Source organism: Pseudopipra pipra, chromosome 6, assembly GCF_036250125.1.
Source record: "Pseudopipra pipra isolate bDixPip1 chromosome 6, bDixPip1.hap1, whole genome shotgun sequence".
Taxonomy (NCBI): domain Eukaryota; kingdom Metazoa; phylum Chordata; class Aves; order Passeriformes; family Pipridae; genus Pseudopipra; species Pseudopipra pipra.
Window position 1 is genome coordinate 55,702,268 of NC_087554.1, and position 17,327 is coordinate 55,719,594.

The 17,327-nt window shown below is 40.6% G+C and overlaps 1 protein-coding gene across 5 annotated transcripts in view; it reads left to right on the top strand.

The window, feature by feature from the left end:
- KIF26A (kinesin family member 26A) overlaps positions 1-17,327 on the top strand; it is a 103,020-nt gene that overhangs the window by 19,623 nt on the left and 66,070 nt on the right. For all 5 annotated transcript variants that reach the window (XM_064659312.1, XM_064659315.1, XM_064659316.1 and 2 more), the window contains one exon: positions 16,114-16,614. In XM_064659312.1, coding sequence (XP_064515382.1) covers positions 16,114-16,614 — 501 coding nt within the window. The remainder of the gene's footprint in view (positions 1-16,113; positions 16,615-17,327) is intronic.

A 17,327-nucleotide genomic window follows, 5' to 3' on the forward strand; every position in this document is an offset into this window, starting at 1 on the left:
GATATCAGTTTGGAAGCTCATCCATCTTCAGCCAGCTTGCTGGAAGAGAAAGGAGTCTTACACAATGCTTAGTGGTGGGAAAATGCATTTGGCTTTCTACATTTTAAACAGGAAGGAACTATTTAAATGACAGACTTACAATAGTAATTGGGGCATTTACTTGGGAACACTGGATCGCAAACTGCAGTTGCATAATGTTGCGGTAAGTCTGTATAAAGTCAAAGCAGATCTCCTTATTTACTTTCTTTTAGTGATGCCTTCAGGCATTTTTTAAAAACTTATTTGGACCCTTTATAAAGGAATTGGGTCATTGTACAGAAATACCATTCATATTTTGAGGTAGTCAGATTTACCTATGCCAAATGTTGTCTGTCACATTATGAGGATGCACACTTAAAAATTTGTTTCCTGAGATATGCAATTTTATGTGAAATGTCTTAAATTCAGAATCTGCAACAGAGTTTTACCTCTTCATCCCAAATGACCATTATAAAATTGCCATATGCCTAAAAATGTGCTTAGCACAACTGCAATTGTTCAGACTATGAATTTCCTCCCATTTTATGATGGGATCCTTATTTTAGAATAATTTTATTCTTTAGCAGTAGGAGAAACACCATTTGGTCATATATGGTTCATTATAAAATGCAGTAACTTTTAAGCATTTCAGGCAGTACACATGCTTTATTTGAGTTTTTATGCTATTTTTCATGAACAATTAACAGCACCTTGTTGTCATTTTTGTCATGATGTGTCCATAAACTCAATTATCTTTCTCTTTGGTCCAACTTATAAACACATAGAAAACCTAAGCAGATGTCAGAGCAATAACCAGGTGCACACTGTAGTACTTTGCAAACTTTTAATTGCTGCAGGGATGTTTCCCAGTTAATGGTTCTGTTTATTAAGTGCTCCTATCTGTTGTGTCTTGTTCAGGAGCGTGCCTTACATATGGTATTTTCAGGCTGAGGCTGGCTGGTTTATCCACTGACAGCCTTGGAATAACCTTACAGAGGGATGTGCTTTTTCAGTTATGATGTCTGTAGCGTAGTTAGCAAAACTGCTGAATTGCTTGTGGTGGAGGGTCCCGTATAATTTATGATTTTTGATAAAATCATTAGATGCTTTAGAGTTGTGATTTTGACACAGGAGGGCCTAGACCCAGCTGGGCCTATGGATTTGACCAGTTTGGATGGAGCTTAAAGCACCCTGGTCTTGTGGAAGGTGTTGCTGCCCATGGCAGGGAAGTTGGAACTGGATGATCTTTTAGGACCTTTGCAATCCAAAGTATCCTGTGATTCTGGGTGGATGCTAATGATGGCTGTTGACCTGTTGAGAGATGACAAGTGTTATTATCTGAGGGGATCAACAATCAGTGAGAGGGTATGAGCAAAGTGAGTCACCAAAGACCAGTAGTTCTTGATGGGGTTTTAGCCGGGAGCCATCAGCTGGTAGCCAAGGGATCCCTTGTGTCTGGGAGCTGAAAGTCAGCAACTGTGATGGAGAGTGTGGGCAGCTCCCTGTCATTCCCTGTTATGCTAACTCATGGAGAACTGGCCTTCCTTGAGAGGTATGAGGGGAAGCACAGTCTTGACAGCCACCTTGGGGTCTGTGCTGTTGTGCATGAATGGGGAGATATGGATACGGTCCAAGAATATCTCATGGATGCTGGCATCTTCCCTTCCCTTTGAAAGCAAGTTGTTAAATGGAAGCATCCTCAGTTACAAAGGAGTTCCTGGGAACTGCTAATGTAGTTTGCTCCCCAAATCATTAAATCCAAAAGATACTCCCTCGTGCATCTCATGAGATACAAAGTATAGCACAAATTTAAGAAAAGGAATTGTATTCAAGATACAGTGTCACCAGTCGCTCTCTGCTCACTGCCCAGAAGCAATGGCACAGTGGGAAAAGAAGACCCTGGGTTCATGCCACTGTGCAGACCTGCAGATTTGTACCCAGACCAGGCCAGGGAGCCAGGACTGGGTCTTTTATTAGAGATAATATATATTGATGAATCAATGAGAGAAAATATCTCTTCCCAGGAATTAAATAATTGTTTCCTTGATGAAAAGACCCAACATCTGGCTCTTGGGTCTCATGTATTTTGTCATGTAGATGTGTTTGCTTTGTTCCTGCAGTAACGTTAACTTACTAATGTATGAAGCTGTCTCCAGGTCAGTGAAAAACTGCATATAAATCTTTATTACATGTACTTGATTGTCTTTAACTCTTTATAAGATATAATTAGTGTCCAGTAATCATATTGCTGTGCTGTTTCTGTGATTACACTGGTAGTTAGTGTGTAGTGCAATTCTGGTTTTATAGACTGGAGCTAATGTTAGCTTGATTAAAATAAAGGTTAAACATCGGCCTGTGTTGTTGGCCAGTTAATTTTCTCACCTTTCTGCTGCCCAGTTTCATTGCCTCCTGCACTTGTGAGATGTGACTGCCAGCCACGAAGTGGCTTCTGATTAAAAAGCCACAATCTTTAATATGCGGTGCTTCATGCTGAAGTGGTGTCTGTGATGGGAGAGAAGAAGTGGATCGTGGCAGGTCTTCAAGGACAGTGACTTGGCGAAGCACTAATACCTAGAAATGTTTTGATCCTATTGTAATGAATAGCTGCTAGTTCCTGTTGTTGTTTCTGTTTTGATTGAGTGCCCAGCTGGTGTGTGGTGCAGATAGGATGTTGGGGCAGGGAAAGGAAGTAACTGTCGAGAGTGCATCTCCCTTAGGAAAGAAGGAATGTGGAGGCATGGTAGAACTGGGGTTTAAATAGCACTTATTTTTCCTTGGTTTTCATAGTGCACTGACCATATGCAATTTTCCACATGCTGGGTAATGGAAAGTTGGCCCCAGAGGAGGTCACTTTGTAAGTCAAGTTTGGGATTATAAAATCAATCACTCTTGGGTCACTAATTGGTGTGGAAGATAGGAATTTCCTATACAGTATGATAAGTTCATTGGTTTTCTGGCAGTGTGTGTGCAGTGCACTGTTTAGCCAACGATATTCTTTCCTGATTCTGTTGTTAACTCAGGAAAAGCATCAGGTCATTTATAGCTACACCCAAATCACTGGTTTGTTTCTGAGTAGTAAGGGGAGGGTGGAGGCAGTTTAATGTCATGTAGAATCTACATGTGTTTCATGAAGTTTGTTTTCATCTCTTTGAGGCATAATAGCAAAGCTTGGCAGCCACGTGGGAATGGTGAAGATTGATTGCACTTGGTGTTAAGCATCTCACATCTCTGAGTTTATATCAACACAAGCCTTCTTCCAGCAGCAGCATCTGGCTCATTGGCAAGATCTGTGGACAGTTGTTCTGATCACTGTGGAGATGCCTCTGGCTGTCATGTGGCTGCTGCCTTGGCCGTGCTGCTTTGTTATTCTAGCTGGTCCTGTTTTAATTTATTTATTTATTGGCTTACCTTTGATTCTGATGAGTTTCTCCTGAGATTATAGTCTTGAATAAATCTTGCCTAACTTTTTCATGCAGGGACTTCCATGAGATGCTGGTGTTAAGTTATTTCAGTGACTATTTCCTGATGGAGCTTGGAGCGGTAACATCCCAGCCTCTGCCTTGTGTGCAGGTTTTCCCTGTGAATCATAGCATCAGTCACGTGGGGAAAAAACACACATCTTTGAGGATATCCTGCATAATAGGTTTCTCTGAGACTAGGGCTGCAAGTGTACATCAAATATTAACAGTACACAGTCAGTGTCTGGAATGGTGCTGAGGGTCCTGGAATCAGCCACTTGGATTTTTCAAGTTGGCCGCTGGGAGTAGAGTTTCTGGCCCAGCTGATATACACTTGCATAGCAGCAAAGAATAATGTGTGTTGGCTCTGGATTTACATTAGCTCAAGTGCTGTCCCTACCTGTTTGATTGTATGTTTTTTTTATTCATACACCTTGTACTTTAAAAATGTGATTTTTTTTCTTCTTCCCCCTTCCCCCCTCCCCCCAGTATTGTGGCTTTGGAAGACATGTAGGCTTAAATAAAAGTGTTTCTTAAAATACAAAAGCATCTACTTGCATTAAAGAAGTGTATCAGGATCACTACTTCTGGTGATTGAAATTAGCAGAGCTGTGATGTGCAGGAGGCCGGACAAGATGGTTATCTTCCCTGGCCTTTAATGATCTGTAGAACTGCTTTAGTGCTGTCCACAATAGGAGCTGTTTGACAAGCTGTCAGATTTTATAAGGATATTAGCAAGGCATGATTACACTCACTGTACTGGTTTTAAATGTGTATTTGTATCTGTAATAATAATACTAAGACAACTTGGGTCATGGGTTTTTGTTTTAATGATTTATTGCAAATTTGACACACAAGTTACTTCCACAAAACTTCACTTTGAAAAGAAGGGGGGAATTTGCACACTAAAATGTAACTTAATTAATCATCTAATAACTGCAAACATGCATTTTGTGGGCATTTTCTGAAGTGGAAAGACAAGTTGGTAAAAGAGTTCACTGCTAATTTGAAATTAGGAACAGGGATGCTTCAATTTAGAGGGGGATATAATGACTTGACTTTGAATGTTGCCATGGACTACTTTAGGTCCCAGGTCCCACTCTGGGGCTGTAATTTCTGTTCTTAAAAGAACCCTTTCTTCCTCTGTACTTGGCCTTTTCCAGCAGGTGATGAGGCAGCTGCTTTTCCAAGGTCTCAGAACACAAATTAAAATAAAAACATCCTTTTATGTAGTACCTTCAATTGAACGGAAGCATTAATGTACCCTATGATGTTAGGCATTGTCTACATTTGTGGAATTTCTATAGAGGCAGTGTTAGATACAGTAAATGTTTAAGGGCCCTGTTAAGTGTGACTGGTAGGACAAGCTAGATCCTTTCATCTCTTAGTTGCTGTTTTTAATAGGATCTGGCTTGAAGGGTTTTGAAAGTTGTTGCCAGGTGTTTGATTGCTGCTGTGTCTCAGGAGATAAGGCTTGTTTTGTGTATGTGCACTTGTGAGGAGTTTACAGAGATATTTTTGCCAGTCATCTGTGGGTATGTCTACATGTGTGTTAGTTACAGGCAGATACAAGCTCACTTTGCTCATGGGTTTAATATGTTTATATCCTGTGCCTTAGCAGAGTTTACAAACCCTATTAACATGGGTTTTGAGATGCTTTGAGCATGGGTAGAGTGCGTTTTTGTCTGCCTGTGGGCATAGCCCTATCGATTTATGTTTGTAGAAGGAAAACCTTAGGCAAAGGGAGTTGCTCCTCTTGGATTATGCTATCCCTTTGGATGGCAAGAGGTTGCAGAGCTTGCAGTTTTCACAGGACCACCGCAGGGCTTCTTAGCATAAGGATTACAGGTGGGTATTGATCACCAGACTGTTGTTGTTCCGCTCACACAAATGTGATTTGCTGGGCTGATAAAGGCAATTCCTACTTGTTATTTGGGTTGCATAGAAAATGCACAATGCCTTTTGGTGCCCAGTCAGGCATTTTAAGGATTCAGGGATGGATATATGCTTTGTTGTCAACAATGCAGTACAACCACTGAAAGGCTTGTTACAAGACTGTATGATCAAAGGATAGCAGCCAACTTACAAAACGTGGTATTAGGGAAAACCAAAGTACTCTCATGCAAAGTGATTGATTGATCTGACATAGGACAGCTAGAAAACAGTAGGTTTGTAGGTAGGATTATCTAATACTGTTCAGGTAATGGCTACTGAAGGCCAACAGTCTCAGCAAACACAGCAGGAGTATCTGCTCCTAATACAATCTTGTTCTTGCTATGAGGCTGACATGACCTGGCAATGTGTGCTCGCAGCCCAGAAAGCCAATTGTATCCTGAGCTGCATCCAAAGCAATATGGGAAGCAGGTCAAGGGAGGTGATTGTTTCCCTCTACTCTGCTCTCATGAAACCCCATCTGCAGCACTGTGTCCAGTTCTGGGGTCCCCAGTGTAAGAAGGGTGTGGACTTGGAATGAGTTTAGAGGAGGCCATGAAGATGATCAGAGGGCTGGAACACCTCTCCTCTGAAGACAGACTGAGAGAGTTGGGGCTGTTCAGCCTTAAGGTACTGGAAGGCCACAGTTAGGTCACCACAAAGCCTTTTCTTTTCCAGGTTGAACAATCCCAATTTTCCTCTTAGAAGAGGTGCACCATCCCTCTCATCATCTTGGTGGCCTCTTCTGGACTCACTTCAACAGGTCCATGTCCTTCCTGTGCCTGGGACTCCAGAGCTGGATCCAGTACTCCAGGTGGGGTCTCATGAGAGCAGAGTACAGGGAGACAATCACCTCGCCCAAGCTGCTGGCCATGCTGCTTTTGATGAAGCCCAGGATACAACTCTCTTTCTGGGCTGTGAGTGCCCATGGCCAGCTCGTGTCCAGCCTCTCATCCACCAGCATCCACAAGTCCTTCTCAGCAGGGCTGCTCTCAATCTGTTCAGCCCCCAGCCCGTGTTGATACTGGGGGTTGCCCTGACCCAGGTGCACCACCCTGTACTTGGTTTGTTAAACCTCTTGAGATTCCCATGGGCCCACTTCCTGATCTTGTCCAGGTCCCTCTGGATGGCATCCCACCTCTTGGGTTTATCAACAGCATCACTTGGCTTGGTACCACCTGCAAATTTGCTGAGGCTGCACTTGATCCCTTTATGTCATTAATGAATATATTAAATAACAGTGGTCCCAATACGGACCCCTGAGAGACACCGCTTGTCACTGATGTCCATCAAGATGGAGAGGTAGGAGTGGCTGGACTTGCACCATCGAATTTAGGCATCTCATTTGTATTCAAAAGCAATCCCTCTAACTTGTAGGGAATGAAATGTAACAATGCTATACTTTGTATCTCTAAGGGAAGATTGAAGTAAACTATGTATGTTGCATAGTTAATGATAAAGAAAGTTTTGGATATGGTAGTGATGGGCTGTGAGAATTTGACAAAAGAAGAATTATTCAAGGTGTATAGACGGTCACAACTAAGACAAGAAGTGTGGAATTTAATATAAGAATGATGTAAATTGGAAAACTTGGTGCAAGCAAGACAGTATAGGTTACTGAATAGTCATCTAAGGAGAGCAGTATTTTGAAGTCTTGTATTCCTTGTCTATGGCAGTTGGACCCAAGCAACAAGTCTGTCTACAGATGTGTTACCCATGTTTCCAAAACTAGGATCATAAGAACATAGGGCTGGGAAAGGATCTTCAGATCTTTAAAAAGTAGTCCGGCTTCCTCCACTGAAATGGGTCATCCTATCTCTAGATCACCTCCCACTGATGTTTTTTGCCTGCTCTTCAGAAACTGTCTCAAAGGAACAAGATTTCTCAACATCATTCTGTAGCAATTGCCAATATTCACTTGGCTTTGAAAGTTTTTTCTTGTCATCTCTGCTGAAAAGTAGCATGATTTCTATTTTCCCTTCTCAAGTGGATATGGAAAGTAATTTGTCACCAGTCTCTTTTCTACCACTTTTTGTGTACTGAAGGATTCTGATCAATTTTCTCTCTTCTAAACTAAATAAACCACACTTTTTCCAGCTTCCTGCAACATTCTTGTTTTCTAAACTGCTTTTTGTCCTATAGACACTCCTCAAATGTTCTGTCTCCATCTGTGTTTTATATGGCTGGGATCATACTTCACCTAATGAGATTCCATAGAAAGATCATTTGATTCTTTGGGCAATATCCTCTACCTGCATAAATCCCTTAGTATCTGCATACTTATCTTTTCTTTCTAATGCAAGCTGGGGCCAGCAGAATGGGGTCAATTACTTCTATGCAGCAGTATTGTATCTGAAACTAAGGGACAAGCATGGACATTGCTTCCATCCAAGTCCAGAGATACTGGAGGCACAGGATCCCACTTTCCAATAGGCAGCTGATGACAGATTTCTGAATTTACTTGCTGAAGTTCCTCTGCTGAAGAGTGCTATTTAAAATGGATTCTTGGATGGCTTTTTTTTAGAGCAGCTGTGGGATGAACAGATTGGAGAGGGAGATGGTGTCTCACATATGTGCCACCTAGTAAGCAAAGGATCTGGAGCAGACTCTTCAGGCAGAGTGTGGCCTGCTTGTGGTTGAGGAGTTAGAGATTCTCTTCATCATTCCTTTTCTATTAATCCCTGTTTAGAAGGTTGTTTTGTGGTTGTGTTTTCTTTTTTTTTTACCCCCTTGATTAAGCCCCAGCAAGAAGAAAAAGGAAAAACTCTAACCCACTACAGTACTGCCTAAATTCAGATGTAAATTCAAAATTTTTTAGCCAAAATGATTTTTTTTTTTTGTAGAAGCAGCTAAACTGAGACAGTGGAACTTAATTAAGATGCAGAATAAGTGAAATCCACTTTTTTAATAATAAAAACTGCATGGCCTGCTAACTGTGCACTGTATGCAGCAATTTGTAGCTTACAAGAGGAGTGCACAATGGGCAGCCTTTTGGTTGTGAAAGCTAAATCGTTCCTGTATGGTCCTCAAGTATTCATTTACCACGTAATTGATAAAATGAGCGAGTGAAAGAGACACTAAGAGAGAGTAATCCAATGCCAAGCACTGGTTTTTGTAGTTGATTTTAAATCTACATTATGTTAATGATGTTCATTTGGAAAATGTGTCCACTCCCTAACTTCTGCCGCTGAGCGTTCTCTTAATTGGATTCAGATGGTTGGACTGAAACAGTTGCAGGGTTCATATACATGTACAGGTTCCAAGCAGTTTTTTTTTTTTCCTATTCAGTCTTTCTGAGCCAGAGTTGCTTTCACTGTGGCTGGTGTCCAGACGTTCTCGAACTCCCTCGTTAAAGATCTGTCTGATAGAAATGGGCACAGTTCTGCCGGGACAAATGTGCTGAAGATCTCATCTGAGGCATGACTCCTCTCCATTGGGCTGGCTGGGTTGGGTTGCTGGTCTCTGGCCAGAGTTCATCAGTGAAAGAGTTCATCTTGCCAGGCTTACATTGCAATTTGTCATTCTGAAAACACAGGCTGTTGACTAAATAATTCTAATAGTGGGAACAGCCTTTTGTTTCCAGTAAAATGATATTAGAAGTTGATGTTTCAGAGGCATTTTGACAAGGCAGCATGTTTCTGTGTAGAGGTGCTGTGCTATGATTTTCATCCCTATGCTGAAACTACTTTTCAGAGCTACTTTATTATCTGAGCAGCCTGACTGAACTCAAACTGTATGTGAAGTAGAAGTATTCAATGTGGTGAAGGTATCAGACAGCATCATTTTCCCAAGTAGCTGTTCTAACACATAAGTACATGGTTTGCTTTGAAGAGGAAAGAAAAGTTGTGACTTTCTATGCAGTTGTGACTCTAATAGGCACAGTTCTTATAGTCTGATTTACTGTGCTCACAGGCTAACCAAAATTTACTCTCTAGTTTCAAAGAAAAATAATTATGGATGGGAAACTCTTTAAATAAAAGTGTCTAATTTCTATCAGATGTTTTTGTGTGAATTTCTGAAAGGCAACTTCATCTAAGCAGCTATTTCTGAAAGTAGAGTCAAACAAAGACTTTTCAGACACCAAGTGTTGTGTAGTGATAGATGTGCAAGTATTTCCCCAAACACTTGCTGCTGTCCAAGGGGATAATACTTTGTTGAAGGTTTATAAGAAATATAAGAGGAAAATTAAAAAAGACACAATGGCTGTTGGAAGACGGTGTTTTCATATGAACAAAATCAGTACTGAATTTACATTGTGAAGTTGTAGTAAGCCACAGACCCAAGAGGGAAAATTAAAAGATTACTTAAAACCAACAATAAACATGCAAATTAAAAGTCATCAATTTTAAATGAAGTCATGCACTATTAAAAATAAGCACAAAATTACATACTAGTTTGGATGTGTAGTTTATAGAATACACCAAATGTTAAAATTGAATGAAATTAAGAAAAACATTTTCCAAAGGCAAGTAAAATATCTGTTTAATTAGATTGTAAAGAAAGAAGATTAAAAGTAATATTTTGTGAAACAGTAATTACTGTTTTTCAGAAGTAGTGAGGTTCCTGTGTGTTGATCTAAATTTAACGGTGATAGCAGATCTCTTTGGGGTCTTTTGTTTTGTTTGTGTCTTTTAATTATTTTAAATGGCAACCACCACCTTTATTTTGTTTTCTTTGCCCTGAACACACTGCATGGCTGTTTGCTCTAATACTCTGCCAGCTCATGAAAGTAAATCTGGGAGATCAGCTCATACCCTCTGGTTCTGGAAGGTTAAAAGCCAAATCATTGCAGGGGACTATACAGCAAGATAACAGGAAAGGCAGCTGAAACCATTGGGAGGTGGGTTGAGGTGCTGATGGGAGCCTGAGATGTAAATAAACCAGATTGCTCTCATTTCCTCTTTCCACTGTATTATGCATTCCAATAGCACTATTCATCTTTATGACAGACACCTATTGCTTTAACTTTACTGCGGGCCACTGAAGTACATTAAAGTGGGCAGGAAATGGAAATAAATAGAGTTCAGTGGAGGCTGCCGGATAACTAAACACACCACAGTCATTTTTAGTGTGGGGGTCATGCGTTTTTTAGCAGATTTATCATGTTGCTTGACTTTTGTTAGAAAGATGGGTGCCGTTTAAGAGATGCAGTATACTTTTTTTTTAAGTAGGAAGAGGTGCTTGAATACTTTGTTTTCAAACTCTTTGGGATACCAGAGATAAAAAGAAATGGGGTTGAGCCTCAGCTGGGTAGAGTCGGTGGGATATGTCTGTATGCACTACCTCAGGTTGTGGTTAGAAACAGAATAATGTGATTGGAGATGTGAAGAAATCCTGCTAGCAAATAGAATGGGAGGAGGACCACAATCCATTGGCTTAAATTAATCTTTCACCTAAAGGTAGTGAGGCATTCCTGTAGGGAGGCTGAATGGAATTTGGCCTTAAAATTGCATTTGCTTGTTTTTTAAATGCCTGCACATTTTGCTCACTTTGGAAATGTGGGTTGCTCTTCTGCTTATTCAGAGGGATGTTTTCAAGGATAGCAAAGTTACACTGCAAGTTCCAGATACCCTTAACCAGCGGGAGATAGGACTTCAGGTGAATTCTGTTTTTGTGAAGGCTTCATGTGTTTGTTTTTCCTTGATTGTTTATATTCTGATAAGATTAAGTCAGTTACGTGAATGAATTCACAACACAGGTTACTTGAAGACTTACACCTCATATTTTTACTCCCTTGAGATAGTCAGATAGTTGGAAACTTCTCTTAAAAAAAAATTAATTATTAGCACTGGTTTTTTTTTTTTTTTTTGATTACACTGAGCAGCCCCTGGGTTTGCTGAGTATAATACTTTTGTATTTTGGGTTTTTTTTGACCATGACTGCTTTATAGTTGAAAGCAAGCCTCAGCCTTAAAGTATTTGTCAATATAGAAGATAATAGTGGATATTTCACAATGTCATGTAAGATAAAAACTAATTTGTAAGCAGTGCGGCAGAAATCTGGAAAGACAATTAAGACAAAAAATCATTAACATTGATTCTTTTGCACTGGAATAGTACATTCCTGTCCCCGAAAGCATCCTTTAAAAATGTTGTTCACCTAGGTCTGTGTTTAATTATGTATTATAGTGTGACATTCAGTGTTTCTTCTTTCTTTTTAATTATATTTATATTAAGAATTTAATTCAATTCAGAATACTGCTCCAGATACGCTCGCATTGCAGAAACTATTGCCAGGCAGAATTGCAGGTAATTACTGAGGCTGGTTGTTGGCAATTTGACTTTTCATCATTTGTTCGTCATCGTTTGTTCGCACTCTGTGGACAGTTCCTCACTGAAAGGATTAGGTTACAGATGGGTGGGTATTACTTCAGGGACTTCTTAAGTGAGAATCCAGATGCTTTTCTGCCTCCTTTCCTCTTGCTTAGTTTGGGAGTTAGAAGTCAGTAGCTGCAGGTAAGTTTCAAAGCTTGTATCTTTGTTTCTCTTATGCAATGGAAAAAAACTCTATATTGCTCCTTGTTAATTGAACAGAAAATCTAACTGCAAACTTTAAGTTAACTTTAATTTAAGAAAATTACAGATGGAGCTAAAATGTCAAAAGAATCTACTGGAAGTGCAGTATCCCTGACAGACTGTTTTCAGAAAAGTTTAGCTACAAGAAGGTAATTTGTTATTTCATGCTTTAAAAACCTGGCTATGGCTTAGGTACCTAAGCTGAAGGAAGGTTTTTGGAGATATTGGCCTTTGGTCACATCTCAGATGTTTTGAATATGTGTGTAGTTTCAAGGGCAGTGGTCTCGGGCTGTGGTGTTTTACAGTTTTGAGATGTGAGTTTTGTTTGTGTGCCCCACATGGTGTTACTCGAATAGCTGAAGCCCTGCTTGATCCTCACTTGCTTTCATGTGGAGGCAGCAGAGGTGAAGTGTACGTCAGAGAGGGAAGCGTGAATTACAGTGACTGTTTCTTTCTCTCTGTTATGTGTTGCTGGATGTGTTTTCAGACCTGTGCTCATTTTCCCCACTCCTAATTTCAGAGGTAAAGCCTGAAGGCAGGCTTCAGGCTAAATGTGCTGGTGTTGAAGGAAATGTTTTTTTTTTTTTCCGTTTTTCTGAGCTAGTTTTCTGAGCTTACTGTCCTGCCCAGCTGAGCTTGGAAGGACTTGCAAGCTCTTCTTATGTGGGCAGTTTGCATGTGTATGTTTAATTTCCTAGCAGCAGTTGGCAAGCTGGCTTGTGTCTGTAAGAACTGCTTGCTGAAAAGCAGTGGTAAATTCAGGCATTTCAGAAAATTTGTCCTCATGTAACAACACGTAATTGTCTCATGCCTTGACCTTACTGGGGGCTGCTGGGCTCCCCAGTACAGTTGCTCCTAGTGGGACCACTTATTTTACAATTCTGACAATCTGTGCTATTTGGATATCTAAAATTTGTATGCAGAAGTTAACAAGTTGAGTCTGAAATGAGGGTTTTGGTTTCTGCAGTGGGAGGGGAAGCTGTGAACATTACAGCATCACAGTATTTTGCTTATCCTGCTTGTTCAGGAGGTAAGAACAGCATTTGGAAAGTAGGTGTGACAAAGACAGCATAGTTTATTTATGCTGTGGAGGAACAAAAGAGTCATGTTCTTTGTCGCACAGCAGACTAAAGTGGTTTAGGAGCACTGTTTGGAATAGAGGCTTGTATGTTGTACATTTAGTTTTTGCACCATTCCCCCCAGCGATTTGCACACCCCCTTTGTCTGGGCTGCCTCTCTGCTGGTGGAGCTGCAAGAAGGATGGCTTTAGCTGCTTCACCCCTCCTGTGTGTGTCTAACACATTTGGTCACTCAAGTTTTATTTCTTCCCTCTGTAAAACATGAGAGTGTAACTTCCACTCCAGCCTTGTTAGGGCACAAGCTGCCGAAGCAGGGGCTCCCCAGGACCAGGCATTGTCACCGGATAGTAAAACCTCTTTAATGGGGCTGGCTAAACTTTTAAGTTATGGTTAATGTTTTTAACAGTAACTTGTGTTTCCTCTGGCCTTCACGCCCAACCATTAGCCAGGTGTTTTTGTTGCACAGAGTGGAAAAATAAAAGTAATCTGACTGTCCAGCTGGGCCCTCACTGAGGTGCTGGAGGATGTTGGCCACAGATGCAAACTGGGGGTCACAGAGGCTGGTTGAGTGGGTTAAGAGACTCCTTGTAATGCCTGGAAAAATATAAGCATTGGAAATTAGATGCTTTTTTTTTTTTACCATAAATAAATTACAAGGTTTAAATTTGGCATACTATGTGCCCATATGCTTTTGCTCTGTGTAATTTTCTAAATATGTTATTTTCTTTAAATTTATTTTTGTTCCCCCCCTTTAATATGGCATCCACTTGATTTCTTTGTAACTGCAAGACAGGCCTGACTCTGATGTGCCTTATGCTGTAAACTGTGTTTATGGAGCTAGAATTGGGGTCATTAATTTTCTTTACATCAAAAGAAGTAATTTCTTTTAAATGAGAAGCCTGTTTCACCTAGTAATTCGCTTTAATTGCTTATTTGAAACTTTTGACATTTGATAGCAATTTAAACATTGCCAGATGAGGCTCATGCAATTTGGGAACCTGCAGGTGCTTCCTTGTGTGCCCAACTTGGATCAAAGGAGTGAGTCCAGGGATGTGCCTGGCCGCAGACGGGGCACCCAGTGCTGGAAGGTGCTGTGTTCTGGGGCTGTTTGAATAGATGCTGTGTGTCAGCCTCAGCAAGAATTTGCTCAGAGGGCTCTCTCTTGGAGAGGTTTCTGTGGAGCACAGAGCATGGTGTTGTTTGTTTTTCTTGGGAGATAGACTGTGTGGCCTTTGTTTTGCCTAAAGCTAAATAGTGCATGCAGCACTAAGTCTCTATGTTTAAGTCTAACCAATAGCACTTTCTGCTGAAGGGTTAGAAAAAAGTTTCTAAAATATTAATCACTCCCTTTTTTCCCTGACTAATATCTGTTAATTTAGTATTATCATCTTTTGGGAGGTTTGGAGGGAAAGAATTTTCCTCCTCTTGAAGGGTAAGCAAATGGTGCAACTTCAGAAGCATTTTTATTAGGATCTAAACCTCAATAAAGAGAAGAGACAAAAACGAAACAGTGCCTTTCACTTCATTTTTTATATTGATTCACTAATGTGAGTGCAATTTATTGTTCAATCAGCAGCAGGAGTAGCTTTTCTTAGCCTGAGAAGTATTTTTTTTTAAGTCAGTAAATAAACAATAATTTAGATTATTGCAGAAAGAGCAACTTTTGTTAATGGCTTTTGGCTGTGGAATGCTAGATATACTCACAATGGCTTCTATCAACACTCTGTGTGTCTTGTGAGAGATTAAAACTATTCCAGGAATAGTCCAACAGCTGAACATGAGATGAATTCTGTGCTGCTGCTGCAGAAATTAGGTAGTGTTTTAGGACTTTCTGAATTCAGAGCAAAGCAAAGTACCAGTGCCAAAACTTCTTTAAAGAGTTTTATTGATGCACGTTGTAATTAAAACCAGAATTAGTTTTCTAACAGGACATTCATTTCCTGGAGAGCAATTGCAGCTTGGCATAAAGTAATACACTTTTAAAAACAAGAACTGGTCTGGGGATATCCCCAGCATATGTTGGATGGCAGACTTATTAGCTATGTGTGCCCTCCTTATTAACAAGCAAATTAAATATTTTCACTTAAAATAATTATACAAATAAACCTTTGGCTGTGCTGAGATTTCATTAAAACCTTATTTGTTTAGAGAGCTCAATGAGAGTGTGTTAAGTTGGGTCAGTTTTACTGCATGGCATTAGTCTCGATAGCAGATTTACAACAGGGCTGGATTTAATCTCTCGACTAATCTTTACAGTAGCAGGCTTGGGATGGGAAGGAATTTGTGCATTCCAGGAGATAGGTAACTCTATCTCTGAAGTGGAAACATGGTGCTGGGTTTTAAAATGTCTGAGGAGCCTTAAAATGAACTGGCAAAGGGGTGGTGGGGAATTGCTTTGTAGAAACAAAATAGGTGTTGCTTTTGAATCAGCTTCTTAGCAGTACATTGTCACACCTTCACACACGGCTGTAGGCTCAAATCTATTTCTCATCAAAGCAACTGTAGCATAAGGGAATATTGCAACCATCTGGGTTGCAAAGATCAGAAATAACGGTCCTTGCTAGCAGAGGAACCAGCTGTGGGCAGCACCATGTAAACTGGCTTTTATGCCACTTGATTAATCATTTCTGAGGATGAAGACAGCAAAACGTTTACCAGGTCATGCATTAATGTTTTAAAATGCTTTAAAGTCTAATTTGCCTGGGCTTCTGGTGGTGGTATGCCTTTGAATCAAGTTATGATATTTGTAGGTTGAGCATCTCAACTAACAATACTCCTGAGCATGGGAAACACAGGCACTTTAGATGTCTCCAAAGGAGAGTTAATTAGAAAAATGAGCAGTTATCAAGTACACCACAGCTCCACTGTTTAATTCTGATGATAATTTTCATGCTGGGTCTGATACAAATGAATGCACTTACGGTTTATTAATCCACTGCAACCTGCGAGCCTGTTGAGGTATTCAGGGTAAAAAAGATTGAGAGTTACCAGAACAGATTTAAAGTACTTCCGTGAGCGGAGAGCAAATCAGAGAACTTTTTTTTCCTTTCTTTTTATCTTTCTGTATTCACTCAGTATGGTTTTTTTTTTTTCCTTTCTCCACTTCTTTAGGACCCACGATTATCAGCTTTAATTTTTGACAAGCTTCAAGTGCCTGACTATTTACAGAAAAACAGGAATGAAGGAGAGAGCAGATGCGAAACTTGTGCCACTCACTTGAATCAGCTGAAGCAGGAAGCCATTCAGATGATGCACACCCTCAGTCAAACCAGCTACCCAGAAATGCCCGACCTCCCGCCCGGTGCCGGGGCAGTGACCAGCATGGTACCCAGGATGGTCACTGTCTCCTCCCAGAGAGACCTGCCACTCATTGCTGGGCAGGTGGGCAGGCAGCCTGGAAAGTCGCCAAATCTGTTCTCTGCAGCAGAGAGGAAGAAGGGACTTGGATGGTCTCAAGGCGTGGGCGGTTTCCCGAACTCCAGCGTTCAAGTGACGGTGGCCCCCAGCGGTCTCAGCGGCGCTCTGAGCTCGGTCACCATCCAAGCTCAGCAGTACCTCGAGGGCATGTGGAGTATCTCCAGGGTGAACAGCTTCCTGCCTCAGGCTTGTCTAGTAAGTAGCAATAATTTAGCTGTTTGAGTTTTGTTTAAATGTGTGTGGACATACAGAGAGATAAAGATAAAACTTGAGATGTATACATATTTATCTTAGCAGGATCAGCTAATGGTATTCTAAGCCATGTTTCAAGGGCTGAAAAAGAGCTTTGAATGATGTTCTATCAGATGTCACAGGGAATTTGCTTTCTTATCTCAGATGGTGAGATCCTTTCCTCAGATGTTTTTGCACCTACTTTAGCTTCACATACGCAGGCGATGTTATTTGTCTGTCACCTACCAGGTAACCCCTTTAGAAAAACATAAAAGGCCAAGTTTGTCACAAATGAAACTCTGGAAGCTTCATGGGATTATATCAAAGATGAACTTGACCCTCAAGTCGAGCACTGAGCTTCTGATGCTGTGTACAATTCAGCAGTTGCTGTTGATGGACCGTGATGAGCATTAATCTTTAGGTTAGATGTGTTGTAAAACAGTTTGCTGCTGAGTAGGGTGCTCAGAAGGTTCCTTCAGAGCCACATGCCTGTAAATGTCATTGCACTTGGATTTTAAGCATTGGTGTTGATTTCCTGTATTCTGCGTGCATTTTAAGAACTCTTGTTGGAAATGAAAAAGCTTTATAGAGGTGCATGTTACCTTTAAAATCAAGTTTATTACGTATTTGTGACTATCTATGGAACTGTGCTAAGAAGAAGGATATAGTGATTGGTT